The sequence below is a fragment of the Zingiber officinale genome, chromosome 2A (assembly GCF_018446385.1).
Source record: "Zingiber officinale cultivar Zhangliang chromosome 2A, Zo_v1.1, whole genome shotgun sequence".
Classification (NCBI taxonomy): Eukaryota; Viridiplantae; Streptophyta; class Magnoliopsida; order Zingiberales; family Zingiberaceae; genus Zingiber; species Zingiber officinale.
The window spans coordinates 77,245,270-77,256,447 of record NC_055988.1 but is presented as its reverse complement, the minus strand read 5'-3'; the positions used below and the strand labels follow the sequence as shown (position 1 = coordinate 77,256,447).

At 35.9% G+C, this 11,178-nt stretch overlaps 1 protein-coding gene across 1 annotated transcript; it reads left to right on the top strand.

Annotated features, from left to right (window-relative positions):
* Positions 1 to 847: 847 nt before the first annotated feature.
* LOC122041259 lies at positions 848 to 8,558 on the top strand. The gene is made up of 7 exons (XM_042600893.1): positions 848 to 1,258; positions 1,625 to 1,946; positions 2,055 to 2,160; positions 2,458 to 2,584; positions 2,685 to 3,407; positions 5,243 to 7,184; positions 7,780 to 8,558. The coding sequence occupies exons 2-7, from the start codon at positions 1,745 to 1,747 to the stop codon at positions 8,172 to 8,174; spliced, it is 3,495 nt and encodes a 1,164-aa protein (XP_042456827.1). The 5' UTR covers positions 848 to 1,258; positions 1,625 to 1,744; the 3' UTR covers positions 8,175 to 8,558.
* The last annotated feature ends 2,620 nt before the right edge of the window (positions 8,559 to 11,178 follow it).

Sequence of the window (11,178 nt, the reverse complement as noted above, 5' to 3'; positions counted from 1 at the left end):
ATATAATTATCTAATCATTTTTTTACGAGGCCATGGTTGGGCATGAGCGTATTGGGGACACATGCTTATACCATGTTCTCCTCTGATACGGTGGACACGGTCGTGTCCGGTGACACGATTTGTTCACGTTCAAATCTAAGCATGTAAGCACGACTCATGTTCTTTATTGATTTTCTTTCCATGCTCGTGGCGGTTGCCATGACCAACTCGTGGATGCTTCCGATCTTGAAATAAGTCAAAATTAGAAATAACAAAGAAAAATCAAAATTGAAATAAAAGAAGACTTGGGTTGCTTCCCACGAAATGCTTGTTTTTAGGTCACTCCTCGACCTCTGTTTCAGCATCAACTTGGAGCCCTTGTTTTGAAGGGTTTCCATTATTATCTCTCATCTAAATCATGAATTTTGTAGCTGCTACTTACGTTGTAATATTACAATTTCAGGGTTGCTACAACACTTATGATGTTCAAAAATATTAATGTTGTAACAGTTATAATTTCGTAACTATTACAATTAAAATTTAATCCTATTTATCTATTATTCATGTCATAATACTTACGCTTATATGAAGCGGCTCAGTATAATAAGTTCAAAATTTTTTTTAATAATATGCTCTGCAGCTGAATTTTGAATTCTTTATCCCTAATCCATTATAAAGGGAGGTGAAGATAAGAAAATGAACAATATATTAAAAGCTAATTAAGTAATTATATATGATGAATTGTGTTGCCGAAATCTAATTGTTTTTTTTTTTATGAAACAAGCTAACTGTCACTGCAGTGGCTGTTAAGTAATTTTGGTACCATTTATTTAGAGGGAGAAAGAAGCGCGGTAATGGTCGAAAGATTAACTGCGGACGAGGAGAGAGAGAGCGTGGTTTAGAGGGAGAAAAACAGTGGAGGAAAGAAATAAAAATCTGAAAAAGAAAGATCGAAGAAGAAAAACAAACCCTAACGAGATCGGCGTGCTCCCTCGATTCTTTTCCGCTCCTCCAATCCTCTTCGCTTTTCAGTCCAGTCCAAATCTTTGCAATTGTCGGCTCGCTCGGCTTCTCAACCTTTCGAATTGTTAGAAGGTTGGGTGCTGTGCTTTTCCACGGATCCACCTCCGGATCCCGGCTTCAGTCGCTCAATGCGGCGTCGGGGAAACTGGCTGGCTTGGTCGCGTAGCCTCGTGGTTGGTGCAGAAGCCCTAAGTAGGTAGCTGCCAGAGGAGGGGAAGGAATGATTAACTCGCTGGATTTGATGCGTTTAGAAAAGGTAACTTGGTTTCTTGGTTTTTTCCATAATGCTTTGGCTTGTTTTGTCCGGGCGTTGGCAAAATTCCGACGGAAGCTTGAATTTTGACGTAGAAGGTCAGTTCCGCGCATGATTTGGCAAAGGGTTTGCCGACAGAAAAAAAAAAAAAAAATTCATCTCTGCCTTTCTTCTTAACCATTGTTCTGTTGCTTGCTTATCAAACGAACACAGCATGTGTTTATTATGGGCTGGCGCTATGCATTAAACAGTCCACAATAATAAAACCGCCGAACATTTGGAGTTTTAGAATTGGCCCTTTGCATCAAAACATAGTTTGTTTCTTTAGTGCTGTTTTCAAACGTTATTAACTGCAAGTTTGATCTGCAGGCTGTTGAAATGCTGGTGACTAACTCATTCTGGATGGGAGGTTCTATGCCATTGACTTGTTTCGGCATCTATTAATGAATATTAATTTTCTCTGCAAAAAGGGGGCTAGAAGACTGAAAGATGCCTTCTTCACCATCACCGAGGCGCTCCCCTGCAAGGGAGCTTAAAGTGGAAAGTGCCCATAAGAGGGGTGGTCACAGTTTGGAGGCTAGATATCCTCTCAAGGCCAAGGATGATGATCTACTCCTGTTTAATGAGGTGCAGAACTGTGAAAGAGACAATTCCTTACTACACTCCTCTGATGATTTTGATGAATCAATATGTATGTCCTTACTCAGCCTTTGATTTCTTGATTGTATAATTGTTTCTTTAGCATTGTAGTTTGTTTTCTCATGCTGATTTGTTAGCTGCTTCTTTTGCATATGATCAGCAAAATTGAGATATTTTTCGAATATCAATCTTGGGACAACCATACCAACACAAACAGAGAGCAATGATCTACTCAATGCAGATGGTGACAAAAATGACTATGATTGGTAAGCGCCTCTTATAAGCAGGATTGTTTATTGGCATTACGACAATTTTCGAACCTCTCCAATTTATGTTACAAAGAGCCCTTAAGTGTTTTGAACGTGGAATGGACTATTGCCATGTTTGTCCTGAGTGTGACATGTGTAATCTGAAATAATTGTTGGCTTTTTAGCCTTTATGAATTGAGCTTGTTGCCGTTTGATTTAGTCTAAACCTGATCTCAGCGATGAGATAAATGGCTCTACTACATTCTCTTTGCAGTTTATCTGTGTAGTGTTACTGGTTAATTGCTCTCAATGCAGGCTTTTGACTCCTCCTGAAACTCCTCTTTTTCCTTCACTGGATGATGATGTGGATGTGTCACAACCTATGAATTCGTCTAGAGGCAGGACAAGAAGTCAATCTATCTCAATTTCCAAAACAACCATGGTATAATTTCCTTTTGTGACAACATATTATGTATGACCCTAGTTTTTTTATTATAGTCTTCCTATTTTGCTTGGATTTTTAATTTCTCTTCTTGTAACAGTCTGAAAAGACTCCAAGGCCAAATAGAAGCAGTGAGAGTCCGCATCGATTAAGTTCATCTCCTCGATCTAGCTATAGTATCTCTAATATGAGAAACAGGCCTACTTCAGTTACTTGCTCAAGCCCATCTCCAGTTCGACAACCTGCAACATCCTCGTGGAGATCTTCTACACCTCCAACAAGATCTTCACTACCTGCTCAAAGGTCTTTGACTCCAACATCACGGAGGATAAGCATGGATTCATTCACGGGTAAAAGGTGGACATCTCCTGTAACTGTTAATCGAGGAAATTCTGTTTCACCAAAATTGCAAAGATGGCAAACAGACCTTCCTGGTCTCACCACAGATGCACCACATAACCTCCGAACTTCTCTGACAGATCTGTCAGCAACACGCTTGCATGGTTTGTCTCCAATATCTAGAAATAGAAGGTGGTCTACATCAAATTATCGAAGGCACTCGATATCACCAACTTCTAAAAGTGTAACCTCATCATTCAATAGCGGAGACCAATTTAGTTCTATTAGCAAGCAATCTGCGACATCTTCCAATGAAGATGATGCTGAATCACATTCTTTGATAGGAGTTTCTTCTAATGTATTTGCCACGAAAGAAAAAGATTTTGCACACACTAGAGCTATTGGATTCTCCAAGAAACCTTCAAGGTCCCCCTCTTCAAGTTCTGCACCAAAGAAATCCTCTGATTTGGCTATTAGACAAATGGTAAAATGTCATATGTTTATCCGTTATGACTGCTCTTTTATTTGCACATATATTCTTGAATGTATTTTAATCCTTCACCCTAGATTTTTGTTAAAATGATTTTTTTGCATGATTTATTGTAAAACTGCTGCTTCTATGGTAAAATTATCCTGTTTTTGGTATCTATGGTGTTCTGATTGTCTTGTAAAAATTGATCTATTTTTTCTGATGAGCCTACACATAAGCCATTAATGTTGATTGAATTGATAAATCTAATACTAGAAAAGAAGGGAGATGTGAAGAATAATAGTATGCCTTATGTTAGACTAGACATGTGATTTAATTATTCTTATTCTTATCTTTTAACAACAAAAATATAGATAATTCATGTTGAGCTGCTAGCTATCAATTAATTATATGTTTTTTTTTTATTTTTATAGCTACAAATTATGTGGCGCACAACAAATTGCGCATTATTAATTTTTCATATCTTATTATGGATTTGTCTTTTGGTTTTGGATAGACTCTTTTATACATACCCATTGTTACTATATTTAGGAAAGTGTTTAAATTCTGAAGCCTCACAGCGTGCATAATGTGGGTTAGAAATAGGGAATCATGTTGCACCTTTATTAATCTTTGTAATGTGGAGTACGCCTATATTAGTTGGAATATGAAAATGCTTGCTTAATGATAATCAATCTTCAATAACAGTATCTCTATCTCCTCATGTCTCCTCATGTTCCATCGATGTTGACTGGAAAACATAAAGAATTTTAAACTTTGCCTTAATGCATTTCCTTCAGTTGCCATTTTTAACAGTATTTTCTTTGTTTCAATTGATACAGGCTGAGATAGAAGGAATGCCATACCAACTGTATGATATCAGTCTACATACTATATCTCTATCTTTTGTTTGTGTGGACAGAATTTCAGTTTTGAATGACAGGCATAATGTTAAAATTTATGGCATGCCGACTGAAAAATAAATTTTAAACTTCATTTGATGTACTTTAAAAAGCTAAGCAAATTGCCTATCGTAGCATGTAATCATAGTAAACTATTGTAGCTTTACCTAGTTAACATACTATGGATAAAGAAGTCTGACTAAATACTGTCTGTTATTTGATTTGATAGCTCAGTATAGAAGGTGGATGGTTGAAATGTAGAGAAACTTATGTAGTCTTATGCAATCAACATATGCCCCTTAGTTTAAAAGGAAAACTTTCTGAAAATGTCAATATCATTTTTTTACATTTGGTCAAAATGAGTAAAGAGTAAAATTTCAAATTCAGCCAATCCCACTTGGTCTTCCCCCTAAAAAAGAGTCAGGCTTAAAAAATGATAATAAAGTGCCTTTGAGCAACTAGGCGTAGCTTTAATATACAATAAATGACAGAAAATGAATTAAGATGGCATAAGTTGGGATGAACATGTTTGAAAGGACCAATATATTTTATAGTCAGACAAATTGAATTGACTATAGCAAGGATAGAGAGAGAATCAAGAAAAATCTGCTTAACTTAATTTTAACTTAAAATAAATTTGAATATTTCTAGTGTATATATATGCTCTAGCATAGAGTTCAGTGTAGGGATGAAATTCCTTTAGTTGACCTTAAAGTTAATCTGAATATTACTAGCCAAATATTTTCCCTAACATAGCGATTACTGTTGGAATAAGATCCATATAGATGATCCTATATTGTTGAGACTTGTGACTTGTTAGAAATCTTAGCGATTATTCTACTTATGCTATGTTCATTTCTCTGATTTTTTTTTCTATTTACTGAACAGTCTAGAGTTGTGCTCATCTTTGAACTCATAGAAGTTTCTATTCACACTAAACCTCTGTAGGATCACCATAAAGCACCACAAAATATGTTCAGGCCATTGTTGTCAAGTGTTCCTGCCACCACATTTTACTCTGGAAAGCCGAGCAGTGTACATCGGCATATGTTCTCCAGGAATTCTTCACTTACAACCAGAAGCAATGCAAGCTCTGAACTTGGTACTAGTGTGGCTATTGATTTACAGGATAGTGATCATGATCGAAGTGATCTAGCTGGCGAGTGCGATAGGACCAAGGCCACCAGGTTGCAAGAGGATGTAGTAGATAAATTAGGTGAGATTGGTGAAGCTACTTGCCATGACACTTCTGTTGTGAAATGTGGAAATAGTATTGAAATCATTGACATGAGTATGTTCAACGAAGTTGAAACCAAGTTGGACAAATCAGCAATCAGTGGCGGTGTCGCAGTAGATACTGTAGCTTCCCAAGGTTCTTCATTTGTTGTTGAGGTTTCAGGGAATTATGCTTCTGAAAATATGACTAGATGCTCAATGTGTGGAAAATATTTTGATGCCTTGGAAATGGACAAGAATGTCTGTCAAGAATGTTCAGTACCGTATTGTTTGGCAAATTCCAAGGAACCAAGGAATAATGTTCCAACCCAGGAAATTGTTTCTGTTGAAAACTTAAGTATTTGCTTGAACTGTGGAAAAAACTTCATAGTCAAGGATATGATTTTGGATACGTGCCAAGAATGTGATGCAATATATGGGTTGATGGCCTTGAAAGGTTCTGGAACTACGCAAGTTACAACCCAGGACGAGTCTGATGACAAACTGGGTCATGGGACACAAAGGGAAATGACATTGTCTTTACTACATGAGAGTAAAGATCATTTAATGCCCAACCAGCAAGGCCGGTTTAGTGAAAAAGTAGAAGCTGATTTCTCTGCTGACAGTGGATCATACTTGAGAACTGACAAATGTGTGGAGAATCCTTCTAAACATAAAGTATTAAATTCGAATGAATTGGATGATCCAGAATCCTGTAGTAAATGTGAATATACTCGATCACAATCAACTCCCCATCATCTAAGTGACAAGGTCGACAACCCTGAGGGCGTAGGCATTGCAGTGCTCCTAGTGAACAGGTCAAGCAGCATAAAATGGCCTCTTGTGCGAGGAAAGAGTGTTTCTGCCACAAACATTCTTTTTCCGGAGCCTTTCTATGGAGGAACTGATTTCAATGCCATGAAGCGCAGCCTTGGGAGGGACAGTTCTTCTGCTTCTTCCTCTATTGATCTGGGGCCATCTGGACAAACATACAGGAACCTTCTGCACCAGTTAAGCTACCAGAAGGATGATATTGACAATGCGAGCTGTGCATGCCAAATCAGCGTCCATTCTGATTCAGAAAAATTTACTGTCATTGATAAACCAGTTTATCCTCGAATTCAAATAGAAAAAGTTTCTTCCTTCGTTACATTAGATCTTGAAAATGAAGTGGAAAATAAAATTTCCGATGTTCAAAAGCTTGACAGTCTTTGTGGGAAGTCGGATTTAAGTATTTTAAAGCAATATGCTATTGGCACAGATGTATCATCCTACACTAGTTCATCTTTGGCATCGAGTGGCATATTACTAAAATTGGGCGAAGAAAATAGTCTTCAACAGGATACTCATATAGCAAGCAATCCAGGTAGAAGAAGCCCTGTTGCTTGTGCAAACTTGGATGAAGTTTGTTTTTATAACAGCGACAGGAGCAATGAAGAGATTGAGAGGCTTGCTAAACAAGAATCATCTTTAATTGAAGGCATTGCAACAACTAGCTCGCCTCTTATAATCTTAGATCAGCAAAGTGAAATGGTAAACTGCCTGGATGCACAAGTTGATTGTACCCCTGCTGTAGTTACAAGTTGTATGGAGGGTTTCCAAGAAGATTGCATTTCAAAAACAGTGGACAAGGATGTGTTGCTCTCTGAATTGGAATCTCAGGACCAAACAGTTGGTATGTTGCAAACCTATTAATCTATTATTTGACATTTAATGATGGTGACTTTTATCTTCTCTTTATGTGGTTTCTATTGATAGTGTATTCTCCTTGTAAATTTTTTTGGTCTATTGTTGGACATTCTCCCACTCCATGCTTGATAACTGCAATTTGCTAACAGATATGGATTTGTTAAGACATTATTATTATTCTTATTTTTCTCGCTTTCATTTATTTTATCTGACTACTCATGTAAGCTGTGACTTGAGGCACATGATCATTGTGATAGTAAGTCAAGAAGCCAGCCTATAGTTGAAAAGTAAAATTCAGATTCTTTTATTTTATGAGTGCTTTGAGTTTTTGGTGTCCAAATGAATGGTTTTAATTGTTAGGCGGTTATTGGGGCCTTTAATCATTTGAATTTCTTTCTTCTTAGAGGATAATATTCTCATTTTTGGACAAAACTGAGTACTTTAGGTCCAAGGTGTGCTTCGAAATGCTTGTTGATCACATGCTTTCATAAACAATTATTTATAATCGCCTACATTTCTGCATATGTTTTTCATGATAAGAATTTGTTGGATCATTAACCTTTCATTCTTGGAACTTGCAGGAGAACCAGTTGTGACTGCTGAATCTCTGAGAAAACAAATGCAAAGGTGTTTTACACTGGAAGAAGCCATGGATACCATTCTCTTCTGCAGTTCTATCGTCCATGATACCGCCTACAAAGCTGCAACTATTGCAGTGGACAAGGAATTCCCTGTTACTGAGCCTTCGCCTCAGCCAATTGCATTCCTGGCAAATAGTGTTCCTGGTCATCAGGATTTCCAAAAATCCATTCGACATATGCGGAGCCCACAAAAATTTAAACGTAGAAAGCCAGAAGTGGCTGATAAGCTATCGTCAGTTGAGATAACCACATTGTGTGATAATAAAGTCCCACAGACAGATGACAATGCAAAACCCCCAAAGCTGGAGTCCAAATGCAACTGCACGGTAATGTAAGGAATTCGTCATGCGCAAATTCAATATTGCCGATCTGATTCTCTCTTCACTACAGTATTAGCACCAAGTTCAGTATTTTTTTCTGGGAAGACATGATTGTATATTTCAGAGCAGTGCCGTATTTCCTTCTATCTTGATTTATTCTTACGACGACTAATGTCCTCGGCAACAATTTCTGAGAGGAATGGGACAATGGTGACTGCTGAGATTTTTTTCCTTCTAGCCTGGTGGTGCGGATGTTGGTGCTGGTTTCTTTCTCTCTCGTTTTTGAGGGATGCACTCGTGTTTTTTTTCACTTGTAAATTTTGTCATTAGTGTGGTTCTCTATGGCCTTTGAATCTATTGTTGAATAAAATTTTATGCTTTTTGCATCCATTTTTTTCAGCTGGTCATGGCCATTAACTGTTAATCCTGAATTGGTGTGGGAATATCATTAGTGATCTTTTTTAGGGTAATGATGCAGCGGAATAACTATTGAATCCATTTGATTCACACACAATTATTAGACATGACTATTAAATTCGTTGATTTATACACAAATATTAGAAATAATCTTCTAAATTTATTGATTCACACATGAATATAAGGAAATAGATATTCAAAAACTACTTGAAGCTTTGAGAAAAAAAACGGAGTGGTTAAATTATTATTGATAAAAAATTGTTTAAAAAAAAATAAAATAAATCTTAATATATAGACCTCAATTCTTAATTTGTAAAAAAAATAAATCCTACAAAAAAAAAAGACTCATAATCTTAAAATATCTAAACATACTCCAAATATGAAAATATAAAAGATAGAAATTATCAAAAATATTTTAAATACCAAACTCGATAATAATAATAAAAAATTAAAATTGCTTTCTCAATATGCTCTTCTATCTGTATTATTAAAATTATTTTTTTAATTTGCTCTTCTACCTATATCATTAAAATTGCTTTCTCGATTTACTTTTCTGTTTGCATCACTGTTTGCATTAGGTACTAAGTGTCTATCGGAAGAGCTTCATTGATTAGGACAAAATTTTAGATCAAGAGCGTGCTTGATTATGAAGATGGTGCTTCACTAAATGCTATATAGTTCATTAGGTGGTGTTCTTTAGCAGAGAGGAAGCATGACGCTGGGTAGGATAGTGATTATCATGTGAGTTGACAAGAAATAGAAATTGAGAAAAAGATAAGAAGAGAAAATCTTCGTCCTTCGATTTTTTTTAAAAAAATTATTTAATAATCAAGAATAATTTCTCAAATAGCTAAACACATATTTATATAGACTTAACCCCTAAGACCTCAAATAAAGGAAAGAAATACTAATATATATACTACAATTCATTATTTATAAAAAAGAAAAAAAATTATTAACATACTCACAATTCTAAAAATCCTAGACAGACTCAAAATATAAAAAGATAGAAATAAAAAATACTTTAAATACCAAAAAGGTAAAAATTATGAATAATAATAATAATAATAATAATGAGTGAATCCTTCTGCATCAGTCGCTCGAGGTTAAACTCATTCTCAAATTTAGAGTAGTTTTAGATGGTAGCTCATGAGGAAGATCATCTGACACCAAATCGATAAATCTACCAGTAGCTATTGGACTTTAGGAATTCTCATCATTCCAGATGATGAATATAGTTGTACTAGAACTGGGACGACTCCCCCTTCAAGTTTATTGATATCATACATTAAAATTTTGAAATTTGTTGTATCCATTTGTACAATGTCTAATCTTGAGATTTTCTTGGCTTTGTTTTTCTTATGTTCCATAGCATTAATTTTTTTAAAAAAAAATTGTTCTCTGCAACCTAACTCAAAATAATTATTTTTAATTACCAAGCATATATTCACCTTTCCAGACAAATTTAAGTGGTAAAAATCTTTGAAATCACGGGTGCAAATCCCATACAATATCTCATTTTCAAAGAATGATGACAATGCTAGTAACAACAATCAAAAGGGTACTCCAGGAGGAAGATCTTCTGGAATAAATTCAGCATAGTCTGAAAATAGTTCTTGTACCTCGTCAACTCTATCATAATTGTAAATCGGTTCTCAAATCTCTTCGATCTTGCTTTCTAGGTCTTCCTTAGATGGTCTACAACCAGTTGCTTGATATAATTTGATAAAAGGTTCAGAATTACTTTGCTAGACAGAACATGAATATGAAATGAATAAAGTATCATCATCAAGCACTTCGTCCACTCCATAATCGTCATATACCAACTTGCTAATCACCTTAGTCTCATCTCTTATTTGAGATCGAGATTCCTCTTCAATTGCTTCTAAGTCAAATTCGTCCTCTAAATCATCTTCAAATCCTTCTAGGTCATCTTGAGCGTTGAAGCTATTGTTCTCCATGGCAAAATCTAATCGTCCTTGGAATGAAATTTGAGTGTACCGAAAAGGAAGAAAGTGATGTTTTATCTTTTTCTTCATCTTCTCCCAATCCTTGATTTTAGTTTGCCTTATCTATCTTGTGAGCATCGTAAGTGCTCCAACCACATAGATGCTCAACCATTGAGTCTGATGGCAATTATCTTCACCTTCATCCTATTCAAAACTTTCTTATAGTTGAAGATCCACTTCACTTTGTTGATCCAATCAATGAAATTCTCTGTATGTGACGTATCAAAAAATTTGAGTAGATCAACTTGACATCTGAGGTCTCTATGTTGATCCTTGCGACAATGTACCTTATGATCTTTAAGATTTCACGTCGCTAGACGATGAGTTAAATATGTAACTTGTCTTTATAAATCCTCAATCTCGTCCTAGGTATTGTTGGTGCGGGAAGCACCAGACGATCGAACTTGTGTTTTAATTATATCAAAGGGTTCAAAGTTAAGGTTATTTGTTGTCCGACAAGTTTGAATGAGATTGCAGGAAAGTCCTAAGTGTTCTTAGGCAAAAGTCTTAGCTGCGGTTAGGTAGGTGGAAACCCCTAGGGGGTGGTAACTGATATTCACCTTTTCGTATGCCACAAGGTGCTTTAAATTAAT

What these genes read in the sequence shown, in the direction of transcription:
- LOC122041259 (XM_042600893.1), top strand. Translation starts at nt 1,745, where the DNA reads ATGCCTTCTTCACCATCACCGAGGCGCTCCCCTGCAAGGGAGCTTAAA. An exon ending in ATTTGGCTATTAGACAAATG is followed by an intron (nt 3,408 to 5,242) that starts GTAAAATGTCAT and finishes AAACCTCTGTAG; the next exon opens with GATCACCATAAAGCACCACA. An exon ending in ATCTCAGGACCAAACAGTTG is followed by an intron (nt 7,185 to 7,779) that starts GTATGTTGCAAA and finishes TGGAACTTGCAG; the next exon opens with GAGAACCAGTTGTGACTGCT.